General features: G+C 43.7%; 1 protein-coding gene across 1 annotated transcript; it reads left to right on the top strand.

Moving 5' to 3' along the window:
* The first annotated feature begins 2,261 nt into the window (after positions 1-2,261).
* LOC117875410 (L-threonine 3-dehydrogenase, mitochondrial-like) lies at positions 2,262-22,962 on the top strand. Its single transcript, XM_034766716.1, has 9 exons — positions 2,262-2,376; positions 5,728-5,927; positions 6,403-6,445; positions 14,600-14,670; positions 18,164-18,313; positions 18,420-18,592; positions 19,595-19,685; positions 21,199-21,468; positions 21,732-22,962. Exons 2-9 carry the CDS (start codon positions 5,744-5,746, stop codon positions 21,869-21,871), a joined length of 1,122 nt encoding a protein of 373 aa, XP_034622607.1. The 5' UTR covers positions 2,262-2,376; positions 5,728-5,743; the 3' UTR covers positions 21,872-22,962.
* The last annotated feature ends 668 nt before the right edge of the window (positions 22,963-23,630 follow it).

The raw sequence follows: 23,630 nt of genomic DNA, 5'->3' as shown, positions 1-23,630 counted from the left end.
CTAGCAAGAAAAGAATAATCTCACCAAAAGTAAAGAGACTAAACCATCAATTTCTGAAGAACTTAAATGTTCTTTTAAAATAATTCAGTGTCTGGTCCCTGTCGTTATGAAGGTAATCTTAATGTGACCTAATGCTTCAAAGCTGTGTTCCAAAGTGTGTAGAAACCATTCTTGTGCCTCTGCAGCTGACAAAGAAAGCTGTAAACTGCAGCATATTTAGAACTGTGATTCCTGTCTCTTTCACTGCTACTATTCCAAACCCTATGTATAATACTGAAAATAAAAATCATATCCATTTCACATTCTTGCTGCAGCAGAAGAGGCAAGCACCAGGGAGCTAGATATGGGGGGGGGAGGGGTTAAAAAACCATGCTGGGGTGAGGGTAGCAAAATCCCCCTTTTTAGTCTTTCTACTGCCTGACCAGGAGGTTGAAGGAGTAGTGGAGAGCTGCCCCTCTCCTCCCTAGAGACAGACTAGTGGAGTTCACCCACATACTCCCTGCTTTAACACACCAGCTCACTTAGTCCTTTTCTCTCAGTATATTTGTATTTTCTAATAGTGAAAGCACAGATTGTGGTGAGTTTCTTCCACCCACTCCTCCAATGACACTGTATATTCTTGGTAAAATGAACATCCTCTAAAATAAGTGTATGCACGAGCATAGCTGGGTCACACAACAGCTGTACAGCCTACTGAAGCTACAGCTGAGATTTTATGTTCTGGGATTTGACCTTTCTTTTTATGCCTTGGGCTTGAGTTCCAGTTTAATTTATTGCTGAAGCTTACAAAAACTTTACTTATTACAAATTAAACTCCTAAGTTCCCTTATCTTATTTCTTAGAGATCTATAAAAATAATTAATATCCAAACTAGGGCTGTCAAACAATTAAAAAAATTAATTGTGATTAATACCGAGATTTAAAAAAAAGGTGATTGATGGCAGTTTTAATCACACTGTTACTCAAATAAATGGTATTCATTTATTGTTTATTTTGGATTTTTTCTAGATTTTTTTTTAAATATATTGATTTTAATTACAACCCAGAATACAAAGTGTTCAGTGCTCACTTTATTATTTTTATTACAAATACTTTCACTGTAAAAAAGATAAAAGAAATAGTATTTTTCAATTCACATCATACAAGTACTGTAATGCAATCTCCTTGTTGTGAAAGTGCAACTTACAAATGTAGAATTTTTACATCACTGCACTCAAATAAAACAATATAAAACTTCAGAGCCTACAAGTCCACATTTGTAAGTTGCAAGTTGCACTTACACGATAGAGATTGCACTACTGTATTTGAGATGAATTGAAAAATACTATTTTTTATCTTTTTTACAGTGCAAATACTTGTAATAAATAATATAAAGTGAGCACTGTGCACTTTGTATTCTGGGTTGTAATTGAAATCAATATATTTGAAAATGTAGAAAAAATCCAAAATATTTATAGTAAATGTAAACTGGTATTCTGTTGTTTAACAGTGCGATTAATAGTGATTAATTTTTTTAATTGAGTTAATTTGTTTTGAGTTAATCGCTTGAGTGAACTGTGCTTACTTGACAGCCCTAATCCAAACTGATACTGGGGAAAGCAGCCAGCTAACTTATAAACATGTTTTAGTCTTTTATGTCAGCAACAGGTGCTCGTGTTACCCTATCAGCACATGTAAAGTTTGTCAGACTCCAGAAAAAGGATTGCAGACTGAAAGATTAACTTGTTAAATTCTTGTCAATTGTGAGGGCATTACATAATTTTTTCACAATCTTATTACAAAACTTGGAAATTCCCTGCTATTCAGCATTGAATTGCTGCTTTGCTTTTTAACACAAGCCTGTTTGCTTTTTATTAATGCTTTGCTCTATCAGTTATTTAAAAGCTATTCTCTTTAAATGGTTTTTTTAGTGATGATCGTATGTTGTATACTCCCTTTAGCTAAGAAATCTTGTTACATATTTTCAATATTCTCTACCTATCACCTGGTGAAACAAGGTGGGGGAGGTAATATCTTTTATTGGATCTACTTCTGTTGGTGAGAGAGACGAGCTTCGAACTTGAAAGCTTGTCTTTCTCACCAAAAGAGGTGGGTCCCCAGTAAAAGATATTACCTCACCCACATGTAGCCTTGTTGGCCACAGGATATTTGAGAAACAACACTGTATGTCATGTGGTGAAGACCTCTTAAATCAAACATTCTTAGATGTTCCTGGTTGCTGTTGATCTCTCCCTCCCTCTTCCCCTTTCTCTTACGTACAGGCCAACTCCTACTCTTTTTAGGATTTTGATTGGCTTAGTAAAGAGGCAGGACTCTATAAATTCCACACACACACACCCCTTTCCCTTCTGCTAAATCACCAAGAGAAAGAAAGAGGTAAGCTCAGATACAATAAATCAGAGTTGTTTTGCTTCTATCATCTTAAATGTTTTTCATTTCATTTTATTAAAAATAAATGCTAAAATTCAGTACACACACTTCTTTGGAGAAGCTCTTTGGTTTTATTTAATTAGGATAGTGAAGAAATTGTTGATTCTTTTATTAATTTCCCTCACAAGCTAATATAGTGGATGAGGAGCTTGTCAGAGAATCTAGATGGTAACAGGTGTTTGACGTTTGAAATGAGACAAGAATATTTTCTCTTTGGGTTGGTCAGGAAAGAGAAGGCTACCTGAAAAAAGGAGTTTGTTACATTCGTAATAATACTTAGGACCTTCCATCTTCAAAACTACTTTAAGTGGTAAAGTGATGCGGGTGACTTTAAAATAACATAATAACCGATATCAAAGTTGCCTTTTCAAATTAAGACCTGGATATTGAGAGAACTGAGTTGGTGCCTCATTAATTTATTTATTTTATTTTATGCCTCTTTTCTGTTAAGTGATGCTACTAATTTATATTGGAGTCATGATGCAGTTTTTGCTGGGAACTGGTTGGGTTGGAAATGTTTTTAAGACAGGTTTCATCATGGTAGCCGTGTTAGTCTGTATTGGACAGTGATTGCTGTCTGAATTTCCAGCAGGAGCCTTTTGTTCCTTACTATGCCAACACTAAGAGTTCATAGAGAAGGGGAGAGGAGAAATCCTCTTTAATAGCCTCTATAAAACCATCTGTGAGGTTACTCTGAGTCAACCTGTCTGGCAGAGAATTGGGATGTGTGGGAGGGAGATGGGAAGGGCTGCAGTGATTGAGCTCAACATTTTTCATTAAAACAAAGTATAATTTCAGAATGGATATGTAATGGATACTTGCTGTAGCATGTGTAGGATTTCAGGTAATACTTAAAAGGGTGGCTTCTGCTGCAGTGAGAGTAGTGACCTAGCCTAAGGACCTATATTGGGAGTAAGCATGAGTGGAAAGGCTCAAGTGTAGCTTGACATAAGTAAATGATGGAAGTGACCTTGCGATGTTGCAAGACTGAAGACTGGTGATAAACAAATGAAGTAAATCAGTTGACTAGGATGAAATAAGAAACTGCAAACAAGTTATTGATATTTTAGGGTACTTTTAAGGAGCATATGTAACGGACAGTCATATATATATTAACCACAGTAAAACCATAGCAAATAGTGACACAAATGCTAATGATTGTGAAGGAGGTGGATAATTAACCTTTGAAAAGTGAGGACCCTAAATAGTGGAGTGTGGACGTTCAAATAAGGAGAAAAGGGGTGAATTAATTAGGAATAAGCATAGGATAAAATGGGTGTTAGTGTAACATGATACACAAGAGGGTGCACTCAGAACATAGTTGGAAAGAACAGGATGACTAGACAGTAGAAACTGGGATGTACCTATTCTTCTGATTGGGGTTTCACCACAAGGGTAATAAAGATTGGTTATTTCTTGGGGGTCTGCTATCTAATAACTCGCATGTTGTGGCTTGTCTAGAAGTGAACGCTAATCAAGTAAACTATTCAAGTAAATAAAGAAGGCTACAATGCTCAGTCTCCCTCCCTGTTTCCTCCCTAGATATAGACTGAGGCCTGGTCTATGGCCTTGGCTACACTTACCAGCTAGTTCGACGGCTGGAAATCGAAGTTCTGGGTTCGACTTATCGCGTCTAGTCTGGACGCGATAAGTCGAACCCGGAAGTGCTTGCCGTCGACTGCGGTACTCCAGCTCGGCGAGAGGAGTACCGCGGAGTCGACGGGGGAGCCTGCCTGCCGCGTGTGGACCAAGGTAAGTTCGAACTAAGGTACTTCGACTTCAGCTACGTTATTCACGTAGCTGAAGTTGCGTACCTTAGTTCGAATTGGGGGGGGTAGTGTAGACCAAGCCTATACTACCCGCCTGAATCGGCGGGTAGAAATCGACCTCTCGGGGATCGATTTATCGCGTCCCATCGGGACGCGACAATCGATCCCCGAATCGGCGCTCTAACTCCACCAGCGGAGGTGGTAGTAAGCGCCGCCGACAAAAAGCGGCAGAAGTCGATTTTGCCGCCGTCCTCACAACGGGGTAAGTCGGCTGTAATACGTCGAATTCAGCTACGCTATTCACGTAGCTGAATTTGCGTATCTTAAATCGACTCCCCGCTGTAGTGTAGATGTACCCTCTCTCTCTCTCTCTCTCTCTCTGTCTGTCTGTCTGTCTGGCCTCTAATTGAGCATGAACTACATGCACTGTGTGCCATTTTTGTTATGAAACAGTATTTGATTGTAAAGCAATTAGGTTAATTGTGTAGATTAGACTCTATAAAGAGGGCTTCTGATTTTTGGCTTTAGCCAATAAAGACACAAAATCCTAATAACAGATTTTTGTTAAACACCAGAAAAATACTGGAAATGGTATCTTGTGCCTAAGGACTTGTCTACAGGGAGCAATAATGCAGTCTGTGGGGAGTGATATCTAGTTCACTAATGTGTTGCATGTTAATTGGTCCATGTAGATCCTATTAGTGTGCACTAAAGGCTCCCTAGTGTGCTTTAACATAGTGTTTGAAACACCCTAGTACACTTTAACATATTATGTTCCTTATTACCATATATTCAAAGAGGGAGCTCCCTCAGAGCCCCCAATTTTGCACATCTGCATAAAACTAAAAAATGCTTAAAAAAAAAAAAAAAAACCCTGAAAAAAGGGATTTAATAAACCCTGGAAACAGAAACCTTATGTATAATAAATCATTCTGCTTTTTGCTTGCTTCTCTGGTTCCATTCATTCTGTAAATAGTGTGTGTTTGGGGACAGTGATGTTCCACAGTTGATCTACTGCAATTTCCACTGATGTCATTGCTTCTTCTTGATGCAATGTTAAGAAAAGCTGGGCCATGAGAATTTTAATGTTGACTTGACTTTAGGTAAGCTCTAGAATGTATCCATTTAACCCATGTAGTGACAGTTTCCAGTCATAGTAGTAGGTACTGTTGCTTTTTGAGCTTGTGCCTCCATTTGCTGTAGGAATCCTGATTTCTGATGCTCACCACAAAAGGGACTGAGGCAGAAAGTTGAAATGACACCACCCTGGGTTCTCACTGTCTGCTACACTGGACTCTTTATACTGGTGAATATTTTCTGCCCATGCTCATGCTACCCTTATTCATTCTATTTCATACGCTGCATAGAGCAGGTCATGGCACTGGTTCAGGTTTCAGTACTTCAGACAGAACTGGGGTTGCATAAAACTTTCCTTAAAGGCAGACTGTTCTACACCATTCTAAATGTTGAGAAACTCTGTTTGTTTTTAAAGAATAATTTGTGACTAATACTTTCCCTCTTCTCACAGCATATTTAAGACAAAAATGGCAATTGTAAAGAACTTGAGCAGAACCCTTAGTCAGTTGCTACAGAGCCCCGGTTGTGGATGTCAGACTTCCATTGTGCCAGTTAGATGTATTGGTGTCTCACCACGTCAGGTGACCTCAGATGCCAGCTTTCATTCAGTATCTTTTTCAGAGACTGATCATCCTCGAGTGTTAATTACAGGTTAGTCATCATTTAATGACTTCATTCTTATTTTTGTTTCTCAGTTGGCAGTCATTTTTTTTTCTACTGGGGCCTGATCCTGAGAGTTGCTGAGCATCTCCAAATTCCATGTAAACAACCAGGAGTTTTGAGTGTTCATAATCTCTCTAGATCATTACTATTATTATGTATTATTTTGTATTGCAGAGGTACCTGATGCCCCCAGTTAGGATTAGCACTATATTGCAGTATTTTTGGCCAGTTTATTTTAGAGATATAGTAAAAGCATCCCTTTCTCTTAAAACAGCATATTAAGTTTCTTGTTTCTGTGTAAACAAAACTCTTCTATTTTGGTTCCCATAACAATGTAGTTGAAGTATTAAGTTTTGAACTTCTATTGGTCTATAAGGACACATAAGTAACAGTCAATATTTTGATATCATTATCTTTTCTTTGACTTGGCTTTTGTTTTTACAATCTCTCTTTTCCTCTTTAGGGGGCTTGGGCCAACTTGGGGTGGGACTCGCTAAACTCTTGAGGTATGTTACGATTTTGTAATTTTATACATAGTAAGAAGTTAAAAACCCCACGATCAAGATTTTCAGAAGTGACTAGTTATGTTGAATGTCTCAAGTTGAGCACCTAAAATCTTATGAAAACTGTAGCTAAGAATCTTAGACTGCTGAGTGGGACACTTAAAAGTCCATATTTTAAAATATCCTTAGAACTGCTGCTATTACTTCAGAAATCCAAGATGTAATTAAGATTCAAAACATAACTTTACACCTTCTGTGTTGTTTGTTCTTATACCTTTCACTTCATTTAGAGCTGAAAAATGACCAGTCATTCTTCCTTTTGTTGGTATTTTTGGCCTTAGTCCTGCAAATGTATGTAATTTTGTACATGTCACTTGTCATTGGGATCAATGAAACTACTTGGGTGCATAAAGTTAAGCATATATTTTGAGAATCTAAGGCCTTAGCTTGTGGTAAGTTTCCCTTTTTGTTTTTCATGCACTATCACAATGCTGCTGGGTTTGAGTTCCCAATACCTCAGGCAAATGTTTAATTTGTATCTCTTTTCATGATCTCTTTGATATTAAATTTTTTAGAGAACCACTTTGGGTTTTCTAAAACCCACCAACTTACTAAACACCTAAACTTTTGGACCTTGCCATAACTGATGGTATTTCTTGAAGAGAATTTCAGTGATAGAAAACTTTATCTAAGTTACTATCTCTTATAGTGCAGTAGCTGCATCATAGTTAAGGATAACAGGAATGTTAAGATTTTATTTTGCAATTGAATGGGCAAGAAACTATAAGATATAAACTTTGCTATTTTAATTTTTCATGGTAGTTTGATGTAAAGTGAATTGATGCAGAGAGAATAATAAGAGCATAAAATGATCCATTCTGGCACTTTTTCACTGGATTATTTCACTTTTTTTCTTTGTATTGCTTTCACAAGAAATCTAAAACATTCTAGGAACTGTCCTTCATCCGCATTCTTGATCTCATGTGCTGCTTCCTAGATATCAGCTATACATAGAAGTAGTATTTGTCTATAGAGCATTTTAGCCATAATGGGAGCACCAAAACACATCCTCCAAATTTGATGAGGACAGTGTGGTGGTCTGAATGCTCATAGACTCATAGACTTTAAGGTCAGAAGGGACCATTATGATCATCTGGTCTGACCCCCTGCATGCTGCAGGCCGCAAGACCCTTCCCTGGACTCTGCCGTTGAAGTCCCCAATCCTGTGTTTTAGTGACTTCAATCGGCTGAGACCCTCCTGCTAGTGATCCCTGCCCCATGCTGCGGAGGAAGGCGAAAAACCTCCAGAGGCTCAGCCAATCTACCCTGGAGGAAAATTCCTTCCCGACCCCAAATATGGCGATCAGTAATACCCCGAGCATATAGGCAAGAGTCGCTAGCCTGACCCTTGTTGGCCATTATGCTATTCATGTACCATTGCTTGGTTTTCCTCGGCTACTATGTTTTACCATTAAACCATTCCCTCCATAAACTTATCCAACTTAATCTTAAAACCAGACAGGTCCGTCGCCCCCACCGTTTCCCTCGGAAGGCCGTTCCAATATTTCACCCCTCTGACGGTCAGAAACCTTCGTCTAATTTCAAGCCTGAACTTCCCCCCGGCCAGTTTGTATCCATTCGTTCTCGTGTCCACATTTGTACTAAGCTGGAATAATTCTTCTCCCTTCCTTGTATTAACCCCTCTGATATATTTGAAGATAGCAATCATATCCCCCCTCAGCCTTCGCTTTGTCAGACTAAACAACCCAAGCTCCTCTAATCTCTTTTCATACGACAGGTTTTCCATTCCTCTGATCATCTTAGTCGCCCTTCTCTGCACCCGTTCCAGTTTGAGTTCATCTTTTTTAAACATTGGAGACCAGAACTGCACACAGTACTCCAAATGAGGTCTCACCAGCGCCTTATACAATGGAAGCAGGACCTCCCTATCCCTACTAGATATACCTCGCCTAATACATCCCAAGACCGCATTGGCTTTTTTCACCGCCACGTCACATTGTCGACTCATAGTCATCCTGCGGTCCACAAGGACCCCTAGGTCTTTCTCCTCTTCCGTTACTTCTAACCAATGCGTCCCCATCTTGTAACTAAAATTTTTATTAGTCATCCCCAAGTGCATCACCTTACACTTTTCACTATTAAATTTCATCCTATTTCTGACACTCCAATTCACAAGCTCATTCAAGTCTCCCTGCAGAATATCCCTATCCTCCTCCGAGTTTGCAACTCTTCCCACCTTCGTATCATCCGCAAACTTTATCAGCCCACTCTTGCAATCGGTCCCGAGGTCAGTTATAAATAGATTAAATAAAATGGGTCCCAAAACCGAACCTTGAGGCACTCCACTAGTAACCTCCCTCCAACCTGATAATTCACCCTTTAATACGACCCGCTGCTTTCTCCCCATTAACCAATTCCTTATCCACCTCTGGATTTTCATATCGATCCCCATGTTTTTCATTTTAACCAATAATTCCTCATGGGGTACTGTATCAAACGCTTTACTGAAATCCAGGTATATTAGGTCCACCGCATTTCCTTGATCTAATAAGTCAGTTACTTTCTCAAAGAAGGAGATCAGATTCGTTTGGCACGATCTGCCCTTCGTAAAACCATGCTGTAGTTTATCGCATTTGCCATTAACCTCAAGGTCCTCAACTAGTTTCTCTTTCAGAATGTTCTCCAGCACCTTGCACACTACTGATGTTAAACTAACAGGCCTATAGTTACCCGGGTCACTTTTTTTCCCTTTCTTGAAAATAGGAACCACATTGGCTATTCTCCAGTCTAACGGGACCACCCCCGAGTTTACAGATTCATTAAATATAGTCGCTAATGGGCCTGCTATTTCCCGCGCCAATTCCTTTAATATTCTCGGATGAAGATCGTCCGGTCCACCCGACTTAGTCCCATTAAGGCGTACTAGTTTTGTTTCTACCTCGGATGCGGTATTCCCCCATCCTGTATGCCCCTCTGTAACGGTGCTAGTATCCCTAATACCTCCATTGGCCTCATTAAACACTGATGCAAAATATTCATTGAGATATTGCGCCATGCCTAGATTATCTTTAATCTCCTCTCCGGCTATAGTCTTCAGCGGTCCCACTTCTTCTTTCTTTGCTTTCTTCCTATTTATATGGCTGTAAAACTTCTTACTATTGCTTTTAATTCCCCTCGCTAAGTCCAACTCTTCCCGGCCTTTGGCCTTTCTCACTCTATCTCTACATTCTCTGACTTCACTAAGGTAAGTTTCCTTACTGATCCCTCCCCTCTTCCACTCTTTGTACGCTTTCTGTTTTTTCCTTATCGCCCCTTTGAGTCGGTCGCTCATCCAGCTCGGTCTAAATCTCTTGCTTAGTAATCTTTTTCCCTTTTTGGGGATACAGGCCTCCGACAGCTCATGCATCTTTAACTTAAAGTAATCCCAGGCTTCTTCTGCCTTTAGATCCCTTAATACGTTTGCCCAATCCACTTCCCTTACCAGTCCCCTTAATTTGTTAAAATTGGCCTTTTTAAAACTATAAACCCTAGTCTTTGACTTAATTCTGGTAGTCCTTCCATTTAGTTTAAACCGAATTAGCTCATGATCACTGGAGCCCAAGTTGTCCCCCACTACCACTTCCTCAACAAGGTCCTCACTACTTACCAGAATCAAATCTAAAATGGCCTCCCCCCTCGTCGGCTCAGCTACCACTTGATAAAGGAATTGATCAGCAAGCACATCTAGGAACATCTGAGCCCTATTATTGCTACTAGCGTTTGTTCCCCAATCTATATCGGGGAAGTTAAAGTCCCCCATAATTACACAGTTTCTATTAGTATTTACCTCCCTTAACACATTAAATAGTTCCTTATCCATATCCTGGGTCGATCCCGGCGGTCTATAGCACACCCCAAGCACTATTCCCGGAGAGGCTCTAGTAGTCCTTTTACCCAGCTTGAGTATCGCCCAGACGGACTCCGTGTTATCAATTCCATCCACTATTATTTCTTTACAGCTTAATTCACTATTGACATACAATGCCACCCCCCCACCTTTACCTTTATCCCGGTCTTTCCTAAACAGCGCATACCCCTCCATACCTGCGTTCCAGTCGTGACTGCCATTCCACCACGTTTCAGTTATTCCTACGATGTCCGGTTTCAATTCTCGGACCAAGACCTCCAATTCCTCCATTTTATTACCTAGGCTTCTCGCATTGGTGTACAAACACCCTAATGTATGTCGTTTAGCCTGTCTCCCATTAGTAGCACTGTATGTTGCGGGCCTCTTTGTGTCCGTCCCCCCTGTCCTTCCTATGTCCAATCTCATCTCCCCGGCTATGTCTCCTCTTATTACACTCAGCTTTTCAATACTGGAAACTGGCGTGGAGATTAACTGTGCATCTCCCAACCATCTCCCCAAACTTCCTAGTTTAAAGCTCTTTTGATAAGATGAGCCAGCCTCCCTCCCAGAAGTCTATTTCCTTCCCTACTCAGGTGAAGCCCATCCCGTGAGAACAGGTGCCTGTCCCCGAAAGCCTCCCAGTGGCCATACATCCCAAAGCCCTCCTTATAGCACCACTCCCTTAGCCAACTATTTATCCTCACAATCCTATCAGCCCTTTGCTGCCCTTCCCTTGGAACAGGCAGAATCCCACTAAAGATAACCTGAGCCTCTATCTCCTTGAGAGTCTTCCCCAGCCTGGCATAATCTCCCTTGATTCTCTCTAACGAGAACCTAGCCGTGTCATTTGTTCCTACATGAAGGATTATCAAGGGGTTCTTACCTGCTCCTTTTAGAATCCTTTTCAACCGCAGGTCCACATCGCGTATCTTTGCGCCCGGTAGACAGCACACCCTTCTGTTCTCCGGGTCCGCCCTGGTCACAGGCCTGTCCAATCTCCTCAGTAAAGAGTCTCCAATTACATACACCTGCCGTCGCCTGGCAACAGTGCGATCTAGTAATCTAGTCTCTGATCCCTCTAGTCCTGACCTGTGTCTGCTCCTATCTTCTCTTATGCTCCCCCTTATTCCTTCCTCTATCCTCTGGTGGCCCATAATTGGTGCTGTCTCCATCAACTCCTCCCCCCTCTCTCTCGGACTAGCCGCTCTTCTCTTCTTCCTCACCCTCCCAGCTTCAGTCACCACCTGCTGCCCCCCTACTTCGTTATCCAAACACTCAAACCTATTCCTGAGTTCTATTCCCCCCTCACTGGCCCTCCTTTTCCTTGGCCTGCTTCTCACAGTCACATGCTTCCACTTCCCTTGATCTCCCCCTTCCATTCCCCTCTCGCTGTCATCTACTACTGCCTCCTTCTGCACCCTAGAGCCTTCCCCTTCTGCCCCGCCTTGCCTATCCTCCATCAGCTGCTCAAACCCCCGCCTAAACTCCACTAGGGTCTCTACCTGCATCTCCAGCCCCTTAACCTTTTCCTCCAGTAACGCTATAAGGCGACACTTCATACACACATACCTTTGTTCCAGGTCTCCTGCTAGGACTATATACATACCACAGCTTCCACATGCAGCCATCTGCATTCTGTCTGCTGCTGTTGCTTGGCTCATGGCTGCTGCAGTCTCTGCCCACAGCGCCTGGGGAAACAGAGCACACACCACACCCCACCCTCCTGCCTCCCCCTTTACCTCCCCCTGCAAACTCCCTCTCAAACTCCCCTGTTAGCCGCCCTGTTTGCTGCCGCTGCTCGCAGCTGTACCGCCTGGCTGGGCGGCCGCTTTTATGGGCCCCTTAATCAGCCAGGCCCCGCCCCCTACTCAGGGCTCGGCGTCCTTCCCAGCACCCAGCCCCTGCCGGCCCCTACAAACAAACACACAAGAACACACAAGAACAACAAGGACAGATGCAAATACAGGTACCTTCTCCTCCAATGAGAACTCCCTCTCAAACTCCCCTGTTAGCCGCCCTGTTTGCTGCCGCTGCTCGCAGCTGTACCGCTGCCTGGCTGGGCGGCCGCTTTTATGGGCCCCTTAATCAGCCAGGCCCCGCCCCCTACTGTTGGGGGCTGGGGGGGAAGGGGAACTGGCTTTCACTTCCATCTTCAACAGATACCAGAAAACAATATGTATCCCAGCTTTATCAAACTTGCACTCTAACACAAAACCTTAGCAATGACCTCAGCAATGTTAAGGCAGAGTAACTTCCAAAATGGCAGATATGCTGATATATTGATATAAAAGCATATGAGGTCACTATTAAGGTTTTGTGTTAGTGTTAGTGTCAATTTGGTAAAGCAGGATTACATATTGCTTCCTGGTATCTGTTGGAGATGGAAATACAAACCGTAAGGAGTGTTGGAGTATGATATCAAGAGTATCATAGGCAATAACAATGTGCAAAAGAATGTACATGTTCCTTAACATCTTACTGGCATTTTTTAACATGGGTGGATAGTGTGTGCTGCTGCAACCTTTAACTGCTACTAAACCTAGTTTTTGTTTGCAAATTTTCTGAGGAGAGAGAAACTTTGGTACCAAGTCTGAAGCCCGATCTACACTTAAAAATTAGATCAACCTAGTTGTGTTGCTCAGGGCTGTGAAAAATTTTGGACCTTGTGCAACACAGGTAAGCCAACCTAACCTCGTGTGTAGATGTGGCTAGGTCTTCTGTCAACCTAGCTATAATATTTCCTTTTGGAGAGGAAAAAACCCTCCCACTGATATAGGAACCAACTCTACTACAGCAACACAACTGCAGCCCAGTCGCTTTCTCCTGGGGGAATTCTGCACTACTGCATGCACATAATTAACGAGCAATGCAAATTTTTTATTTTTTGCGCAGAAAAAAGCTTCTGCCGAAATGTTGCTGCAGTTCTGCCTTTTGCCCAACAGAGGGCGCTGTGGTGATAGAACACAGCAGCAGCTCCCAACCAGCTAGAGAAGAGAGAGCCTGTCAGCCAGTCAGGAGACAGACTATGGGAAGCAGAGAGCGTGGCGCTGCTGGGTGTCAGACTGGGGCTCAGAAGGGCTAGTGGGAGAGGACAGACTGGGGCAGGGGCTGAATGGGAGTGGAGACACAGGGCCACAGAGGATAGGGAAGTGCAGGGCCACATGGTGACAGCGGAGGGGGTGCAGGGACACAAGGACAGAGGGTGGCTGAGTGGGGGCGCAGACACATGGGGATGGGGAGGGAGGCGCAGGGCCACATGTTGATTGGGGGGGGGTGCAGGGCCACATAGGGACAGGGGAATGGCTGAGTGGGGGCACAGAGACACATGGGGATGGGAAGGGGGATGGGGACATATAGGGACGGGGGGTGGCTGAATGGGGGCACAGACACATGGGTGCAGGGCCACATGGGGATGGGGGAGTGGGTGTCTGGGGGTGGAGGGACACAGACGGGGGTGCAAGGACATGGGGGGGATGCAGGAACATATGGGGACAAGGGCAGCTGTGCCTGATAGAATGGGAGAGGCTAGGGGTCAGCCAGGGTTTGCATGGGGGAAAATCCCTAAAAATCCCTCCCTGCCTCCCAAAAAAACCTGTTCTATACTTTTTCCACCCATACCCAACAACCCTCCAAGTTCACGCCCAGGCTCCTTCCAGCAATTTACTTCCCTCTTCCGCAGCTCCTCTGTTACCCCTCACTCCTGCAAGCCTTTGCACTGCTTCTGAGGTGTGCGGGAAATACGGTTCTGTATTGTAGTTTAAATGCATTATTACTCAGAGTTCTGAATTAATATGCCTAGTAAGGAATCTATTTGACAAAAAACATTTCCTGAATCTTTTTTGTTGTTGTTGTTGTCTGTATTGTTACAGACATACTTGCTGACCGATATTTTGAAATAACTGACCAAAAATAATTGAAACTGGTGGGATTATATTGTTTTCTTTTGACACAAAATATGCAGAATTTTAAAATATTGTGCACAGAAATTTGTTTTTCGTTGCAGAATTTTTTTGGCACACACTTCCCCCAAGAGTAGTAGCTGTACCACTGCAGCGGCTGTAATGTAGATGTACCTTGAGAATTAATAAGATAGATTGACATCAGTGCTTGCACTAGACAAAGTCATAAAATGTTCTCTGCCCAAATGACTTCTCCAGATTAGTTCCTATTAAAACTAATGTAGCAGAACAGTGACTGACACATTGTCTTGAAGAGTACAAACTAATTGTACCATGTGCCTTCCTTTTCAGGAAGCATTTTGGGAAAAACAATGTGATCCTGTCTGACATTAGAAAACCACCAGATGATGTCTTTTATAATGGTAAGTGACTGGATTAGCATATAGAGAAGCCTTCATATTGCCTCTGATGTTGCTCATCTGCAGCAAAACACAGCCAGGCATTTGAACTATGTATAGAATCATAGAATATCTGGGTTGGAAGGACCTCAGGAGGTCATTTCGTCCAACCTCCAGCTCAAGGCAGGACCAATCCCCAACTAAATCATCCCAGCCAGGGCCTTAAACTTCTAAGGATGGCGATTCCACCACCTCCCTAGGTAACCCATTCCAGTGCTTCACCACCCTCCTAGTGAAAAAGTTTTTCCTAATATCCAATCTAAACCTCCCCCACTGCAACTTGAGACCATTACTCCTTGTTCTGTCATCTGCTACCACTGAGAACAGTCTAGCTCCATCCTCTTTGGAACCCGCTTTCAGGTAGTTGAAAGCAGCTATCAAATCCCCCCTCATTCTTCTCTTCTGCAGACTAAACAAGCCCAGTTCCCTCAGCCTCTCCTCATAAGTCATGTGTTCCAGCCCCCTAATAATTTTTGTTGCCCTCCGCTGGACTCTTTCCAATTTTTCCACATCCTTCTTGTAGTGTGGGGCCCAGAACTGGACACAATACTCCAGATGAGGCCTCGCCAATGTTGAATAGAGGAGAATGATCACGTTCCTCGATCTGCTGGCAATGCTCCCACTAAAGCAGCCCAATATGCCGTTAGTCGTCTTAGCAACAAGGGCGCACTGTCAACTCATATCCAGCTTCTCGTCCGCTGTAACCCCTAGGTCCTTTTCTGCAGAACTGATCACTTTCCTCTCCAAGTGCTTCAGAATTGATTCCTTGAGGGCCTGCTCCATGATTTTTCCAGGGACTGACATGAGGCTGACTGGCCTGTAGTTCCCCGGATCCTCCTCCTCCTCCCCTTTTGGGCACTGCATTAGCCTTTTTCCAGTCATCCAGGACCTCCCCCAATAGCCATGAGTTTTCAAAGATAATGGCCAATGCTCTGCAATCACATCCGCCAACTCCTTTAGGACCCTCGGATGCAGCACATCCGGCCCCATGGACTTGTGCTTGTCCAACTTTCTAAATAGTCCTGAACCACTTTTTTCTCCACAGAGGGCTGGTCACCTCCTCCCCATACTGTACTGCCCAGTGCAATAGTCTGGAAGCTGACCTTGTTCGTGGAGACAGGCAAAAAAATCATTGAGTACATTAGCTTTTTCCACATCCTCTGTCACTAAGTTGCCTCCCTCATTCAGTAAGGGGCCCACACTTTCCTTGATTTTCTTCTTGTTGCTAACATACCTGAAGAAACCCTTCTTGTTACTCTTAACATCTCTTGCTAGCTGCAACTCCAAGTGTGATTTGGCCTTCCTGATTTCACTCCTGCATGCCTGAGCAATATTTTTATACTCCTCCCTGGTCATTTGTCCAATCTTCCACTTCTTGTAAACTTCTTTTTTGTGTTTAAGATCAGAAAGGATTTCACTGTTAAGCCAAGCTGGTCGCCTGCTATATTTACTATTCTTTCTACGCATTGGGATGGTTTGTTCCTGCAACCTCCGTAAGGATTCTTTAAAATACAGCTAGCTCTCTTGTCTCTAAGGTGCCACAAGTACTCCTGTTCTTCTTTTTGCGGATACAGACTAACACGGCTGTTACTCTGAAACCTAGCTCTCTTGGACTCCTTTCCCCCTCATGTTATTCTCCCAGGGGATTCTGCCTCTTAAATTAATCAGAGAAACCACTTTTCAAAGTATTTCTTTGATCTTGAAAGTTCTGACTTCTGACTTCTGTGAAGCTATCTTCTGACTTCTGTGAAATCTTCCCAGAAATTGAATTGTTTTTCCTTGGCAGCATTTTTCCTTGGGGCAAGATACACTAACACACATTTTGAATATCTCTTCCCACTCTTCTTCCCTCCTGATTTTTGCTGACCAAAATAAATCTTAAAGTTAAATTGGCTCTGGCTTTCATTCCAGTGGGTTTAACCCTCTTGCTTCTGCCGTAAGTGTTGATGCAATTTAAATTTTCCCAGAAGAATAACAACTGGGAAATGAAATCCACGTTTTGTCCATACTGAAATCACTTTCTTATATGCGGTATATACTGAAATCCATACAAGATTGCCAGTATGGATTCACATAGTGGCAGTAGTGCCTTGGAACTTGGTTAGCCTCCTTTCCTTCCCTTTTGCCATAAACAATAAATTAAAAGAAACTAGTCTAGAGGCATTTGAATAATATTATGTAAGCTGGTCTCTGACCTCACACTACAGCAGTGGTCTACACCTTTTTACGCCCAAGATCACTTTTTGAATTTAAGGGCAACTCAGGATCTGCCTCGCCCTTTCCCCGTGGCCCCACTCCACTCATTCAGTCTCCCCACCCTCACTCACTTTCACGGGGCTGGGGTTTGGGAAGGGGTGCGGATTCTGGACTGGGGCCAAAGATTTCGTAGTGTGGGAGGGGGCTCTGGGATGAGCCTGGGGCAGGGGGTTGGGGTGAAGGAGGAGGTGAGGGGTGCAAGCTCTGGGAGGGAGTTTAGGTGCAGGAGGGGGCTCTGGGCTAGGGCAGTATGACGGGGGTTTGAGGTGCTGGCTCTGTGAGGGGACTGGGGGTTGGTGCGGCCGCCTGCTGGGCAGCACTTGCCTCCAGCAGCTCCCAGTTGGCGGTGCAGTGTGGTTGCTGCTAAGGCAGGCTCCCTGGCTACCCCAGTCTCATGCAGCTCCCAGAAGGGGCCAACGCGCCCTGGGTGGCGGAGGTGGGGGCCGCACGTGGCTCTGCGCACTGCCCCTCTCTGCAAGTATCGTCCCCGCAGCTCCCATTGGCCACAGTTCCCCATTCCCGGCCAATGGGAGCTGTGGGTGGTGGTGCTTGCAGGCCGGAGCAGTGTGCGAAGGGAGCGCCCTTCCGGGAGTGGTGGGAGGCTGGGGTAGGCAGGGAGCCTGTCTTAGCGGCTGCCACACTATGCTGCCAAGATCACGAGTCGATACTAGAGGATCTCCCAGTCGATCATCGATCGCAATCGACTAGTTGGTGACCACTGCACTATAGGTATATGCCAATAGTTGGTAGAGTATATTTGATAGAACAGAGGGTCCTGAGCTGGCCTGTGGTCTGCAGATATGGCTGATTACACAGTGTTCGCTCTCCTAGTCTTCAGATGCTAAATGTAGACAAAATACATTAAATACTCGTCTGTGAAGTGCTGAAGCTGCTACGAGGATATTATGTGATTGCACGTGGAAGACCAGATGTCCACGAGAGTGTCCTTATTGATGTGACTCACGCTGTGGAAAAAATTTGCAGAGCCTTCGTGATAGTCTTTGGGAGAGGGAGTGCTCTAGTGGCTGCTGCCTATAGAAGGCAGAAATCTGACTCACAAAGTGGACTGAAAGGTATTTCTGAATAAAGACATGGGCAAGAACCTGCAAACTCATTGGGCCTCTAGTTGTGTTTTTTATTGAATTTTGTCCCAAAGTCTCCATCTTAGCATCCAATTTTTTTATTTGGTCCACTTCTTTAGGTCCTTTTATCTACTCTGATATCTTGGACTACAAGAATCTCCGTGAGATCGTGGTGAACAATCGAATTACTTGGCTGTTTCATTACAGTGCTTTGCTCAGTGCTGTTGGAGAAGCAAACGTTCCTTTGGCCAGAGCTGTAAACATTACTGGTAGGTGATTACAGCACTGTTTGACTAGCCTTTCAAGTTCATGACCCCTTTAGAGGTTGGAGGAGATTTTGTTTAGATTCTGATCATTTCTGTTTGTTCGTTCCAGGTTTGCACAACATTCTAGATATTGCAGCCGAGCATAGTTTGAGACTCTTTGTCCCTAGCACAATTGGAGCCTTTGGACCCACCTCTCCCCGAAACCCAACTCCAGATCTCTGCATTCAGAGACCCAGGACAATCTATGGAGTCTCCAAGGTTCATGCTGAGCTCATGGGAGAAGTAAGAACTTTGTTACGGATTATTAGTCTCGATGGAAGGTGGATCACTGCAGTGTTCTTTCCTCTTCCTATCTTCTCTTCCTACGGACATATTTTCTTAGTAGTATGAGGCATCTGTTGATGCTTTGCCTGAGGGGTTTGGGGTGGGGAAATCGTATAAATTTCATGTGAGGAATTAGAATGAAGTTGGAAGTTAAGAAACGCTTGAGTTTGAGTGGTAGCCATGTTAGCCTGTATCAGCAAAAAGAACGAGGAGTACTTGTGGCACCTTAGAGACTAACAAATTTATTTGGGCATAAGCTTTTGTGGGCTAAAACCCACTTCATCAGATGCATGCAGTGTGGCTACTGACTCTCTGTGACCCTAGGAAAATCATTAAACCTCCCTGTGCCTCAGTTACCAGCATGACAGAGCTGAGGAAAGTCTTCCTACAATATATTTTCTAATGACTCCAGGGATCAGGATGGATACAGATCATCAGAGTGAATTCAATCAAATCAAAATAACTGACTGTTCTTATTTAATTCATATTTGTTATTTATATGTTGCATATCCTGACATGGTAGAGGGGGGAAGGGTAGGAATGGTGGCGGGGCACACAATCCCTCTGTTATGTGGGAATGGAGGTCACTTAACCTCTGCCATATAGCACCAATGGCATGAGGAAGCAGGACATGGGCGGGGGTGGGGGGTGTCACACAGCCCCTGGCTTGTGGAAATGGATTGTAGCACAGAGTCCATGGCATGGGGGGGAGGAGGAAATTGGGTACAGCGGTGTGGGGAACGGGGATGTGGGTGCGCACAGAGTTGCTGGCATAAGAGTGATGGAGGGGTTGTAGTGAATCTGTGAAATAAAGAGGGAAAGGAGCTTGTGTGGGGATGGGGGGAATGGAGGGATGCAAGGAACCGTTGGTGTATGCAATGCATTTAGTCTATAGAAGCAATAAAGTATGCAACCCCCTAGTTTCATGTCTAAAGCCTTGCTTGTCTCCTTCTTCAACAGTACTACCACTACAGGTATGGGCTAGACTTCCGATGTCTGAGGTATCCTGGCATTATCTCTGCTGACTCTCAGCCTGGTGGGGGAACAACTGGTAGGAAACTCTTTTTCCATGTCTCAGTATTATAGGTGAGAACATTGCAGTGTGCGAGCTGAATGCTCCACATAACAAAGATGAGAGGGACATCAGTATGTAATTGTCTGGTGACCTCATTTGCCGAGAAACAACTAACAGTCACTTTGAAATGCAGTCACATAAATGAATAATGGCCATCATATACAGGTGTAGTCACAGGCAAGAAATTTGTTGTATCATATTTTAATACCAAATATTGTGCACTTTCTCTGTGTTGTACAGCATGTCTATCAATGTCTAACTTAGAGTGCACCTGCATATATTGGCCAGTGAAAGTCATTTGAGGGCGCTTTTGCTGATTAAGCCTATTCTAAAAAGGATTGTCTCATGGGGAAAAAGTGAAACTTTCACTTTACACAACCTTACAGTCCCCTGAAACACCTAAACAACTCCTGAAATGCAGTTGAAAATACAAATCGTACTTCTGCTGAAATTAATCTGAGGGGTGCTGGATAGTCCCACAGAACAGGAATTCCTTTCACTGTTCAAAGCCAATCCATGCAGCAGTGACCCAAAGTCATTTCCTCTGGTTGCTGCTTGGTGGCTTATGTGACATGAGTTGGTAATCTGTCCTCCTTCCTCACCTCAGCAACTATGCACCAAGTTGTGCCTCAGTCATCTTTCACCTTCCACCCCAGAGATGGCTGCATTTCTATAATTCTGAAAAGAATTTTTAATTATTTATTTATTTGCATTACCATAGTACAAGGGTGGGCAAACTTTTTGGCCCGAGGGCCACATCTGGATGGGGAAATTGTATGTAGGGCTGGGGCAGGGGGTGGGGGTGCAGGAGGGAGTGCAGGGTGTGGGGGGGTGCAGTATGCAAGAAGGGGCTCAGGGCAAGGGGTGCAGGGTGCAGGAGGGGGCTTAGGGCAGGGGGTTGGGGTGCAAGTGGTGTGGGCTCCGGCCCGGTGATGCTTACCTCAAGCAGCTCCAGGGTGGCAGCGGCACGCAGCATGGTTTTAAAGCAGGCTCCATGCCTGCCCTGGCCCCACCCCACTCCCAGAAGTGGCCAGCATGTCCAGCAGTGGATCCGCGGGGTGGGGTGGGGCAGGCAGCTCCGTCGCGCGCTGCCCTTGCCTGCAGGTACCAACCCCGAAGATCCCATTGGCTGTGGTTCCCCATTCCCAGCCAAAGGGAGCTGCGGGGGGGGGGGGGGCAGTGCCTGCAGGTGAGGGCAGCACACGGAGCCCTCTGCCTGCTTTAGCCCCGCTGCACCACAGAGCTGGCAATCCCGCAGGCCGGATTGAAAGCCCTGACTGGCCGAATCCAGCCTGCGGGCTGTAGTTTGCTCTCCCCTGCCATACCATGTAGTACCCCTTGTCATAGACCAGGACTCCATTATGCTGGTGTACAAACACAGAACAACAAAAAGACAGTCCCTGCCCCAATGAGCTTACGATCCAAGTGTAAGACAAGAGACAACACATGAATACAGATGGGAGAGTACAAAAACTTTTTTTCCCTTCAGACTATGCAGTCCAGATTTTCCATGATGCCATAAAGGATGGCAAATTCCAGTGCAACTTAAAATCAGACACACGCCTCCCAATGATGTATATCGATGACTGCCTGAAGGCTACACTAGCTGTAATGGAAGCACCTGCAGCTTCACTTAGCATGAGGACTTACAACATCAGTGCCATGAGCTTCTCTCCTGAGGAGCTGGTGCAAGAGGTCAAGAAGCATATTCCTGAGCTCCAGGTGACCTACAATGTGGATGCTGTCAGGCAAGCCATTGGTTAGTACCTGCCTTTTCATTCCATTTCAGTGATCCTGTATCAAACTTGTCTGGGTGAAGCCAGATGCTGGGATCAAACAATATTTCCCTTTTTTCCCCCCTCCGTCTCCTATATGTGTTCTCCTTAGTCACTTGTTTCAATCTTGATGACATCTGGAAGGGTTGCTGTACTGTTTGAAACTCTACTCTGTTACTTGCTTATGAAATGTTGAAAGATCTTTGCTATAAATCTCATGCTTTGGGTTTTTTCCCCTTCCTTGTAGCTGACAGTTGGCCGATGAACTTTGATGACAGCAATGCCCGGCGGGATTGGGGATGGAAACATGACTTCGATCTTTCTGAACTGGTGACTACAATGTTTAACATCCTTGGCTCTGACTCCCGGGTAGCCCAGATTAACTGAAACTCCTTTTAAAACATGGTTTCCAAACTCCAACAGAGGACCAGGGAGAAACTGCTGAATTAGTTCATTATGCTCTAAGTCTTATAGCAGGTAAATTATAAACTTTCCATGTATTGCAATAGAGTTGGGGTTGAAGTACTAGAGTTTGAATTCAGTGTGGTTATTTGAGACCGTACCAAATTATTTAGTAAAACTACAGCACCATGAAATGAGAAACATACAGGATTCTTGAATTTTAGCATTTTAAGAAGCTAGAAAAAAAAATCTCACTATAGGGCTGGTAATGCTATACAGTCATTCCACTGCCTGAGTATCCTTCTGAAAACAACACATAGCAACATTACAAAGCCTTGTGCTTAGACACATACTGAAGAATTGACAAATTATATATTAATTTTCATTTCCTTAGTGGAGGTAGCTAATTGTGGATTGTAGGAAGGTGGGATTGTCCCTTCTCTCTTCCACCAACAGTTAAGAGATCAGAAGAGCCATTTTATTTTTAAACTTGGCAATGGTCATTAAAGTTATTCATTTAAAAAGGAAACTTTTTAGTTAATAGTTCAACCTTAGATAAATATAGTGCTATGTAAACCTGCAATTTGTTTACAGATGAGATTCAGAATGTTTGTAGCATTAATCTTATGTCCATAAATGTAAAGGAAAATAAGACTTGAATTCATTACCCTTTTAAAAATACAGGGTTTTCCAAACAAGCTTTTGCGTGTTTTTAGAAATTTTGTTGACTTCAGTTTCATTGTGAAGGTGAATTTGGGACACTAAAATCTGTGGTGCATATCTGAATCTCTAGCTATCCTATTTAAAGTAGGCAATGCCCAGGAATGAGTTCACCTTTAATTAGCACCACATTTGGCCTGTTTCCAGTCCCACTTACTACACCATTGTGATCATATGCTGCAGAGAGCAAGTTTTTAAAGGTAGGTTGAGACTTGAGTCAGTTGTAAAGCTGAGCCAGTCTTGAAAATACCTGTTCCGTTCACTTCACATTGTGCGCTATGTATATGTGTATTTGTAGATACTATTTATGTATAGGTATAATAAATTTGTTTGCTTCAGAGGAGTGGAATCCAGAAGCTGAGATTGTGCCAGCACTTCTTTATTTCACAAGTTGAAGAAATGGAACCAAACGCAGCATTCTAGTTTATCTGAATCTAATACTTGAAAGTACAAGTTTCTCTAGTTGCTTAGTTATGTGAAAGGTTGAATGTTTGTTCGTAATTGATGGGACTGAGTTGTGAGTGATGTCCCATAATCATCTATATAAAGAGTGGGGGAAGTATATGCCCTCACCTTGCCACCAAATTCTAGCTACAGTTGATAAGGGCTATCCTACTTCTTTAGTTTCATACATAAGAGATTTTGGGACTGATGCATGAGTCTTAATGGGGGCAGAAGGTTAAGGCCCACTTCTGAGGCTTGCTAGCTTGGTCTTTCCTGACACTAAAATCAGGTTCCTCATGCAGGACACATATTCCTTTGGGCTTTGTCTACCTCTTTTTTTACTGGAGAAAACTTTGTGTTACTATAGGTGACTCTGTGCTCCTCTCCTTTCCTCTTGCTGTTTGTTACACATATGACCTAGTTTAACAGTAGTTAGAGCTAGACTTCTGGAGGCCACTTAAACCTGAATGCACAAAAGGAGTCAGGCATCAATGCAATGCACAGAACTCCCGCTGAATCCTGTAGGTGCCTGAACTCACTTGGCACCCAAGTTTTTGCAGTAAGTTCTCTAGATGTCTTT

Source organism: Trachemys scripta, chromosome 3 (genome assembly GCF_013100865.1).
Source record: "Trachemys scripta elegans isolate TJP31775 chromosome 3, CAS_Tse_1.0, whole genome shotgun sequence".
In the NCBI taxonomy this organism is placed as follows: domain Eukaryota; kingdom Metazoa; phylum Chordata; order Testudines; family Emydidae; genus Trachemys; species Trachemys scripta.
This window is presented reverse-complemented; position numbering and strand designations above follow the sequence as displayed.

What these genes read in the sequence shown, in the direction of transcription:
- LOC117875410 (XM_034766716.1), top strand. Translation starts at nt 5,744, where the DNA reads ATGGCAATTGTAAAGAACTTGAGCAGAACCCTTAGTCAGTTGCTACAG. An exon ending in CAGAGCTGTAAACATTACTG is followed by an intron (nt 18,314 to 18,419) that starts GTAGGTGATTAC and finishes TGTTCGTTCCAG; the next exon opens with GTTTGCACAACATTCTAGAT. An exon ending in GCCTGGTGGGGGAACAACTG is followed by an intron (nt 19,686 to 21,198) that starts GTAGGAAACTCT and finishes TTTTCCCTTCAG; the next exon opens with ACTATGCAGTCCAGATTTTC.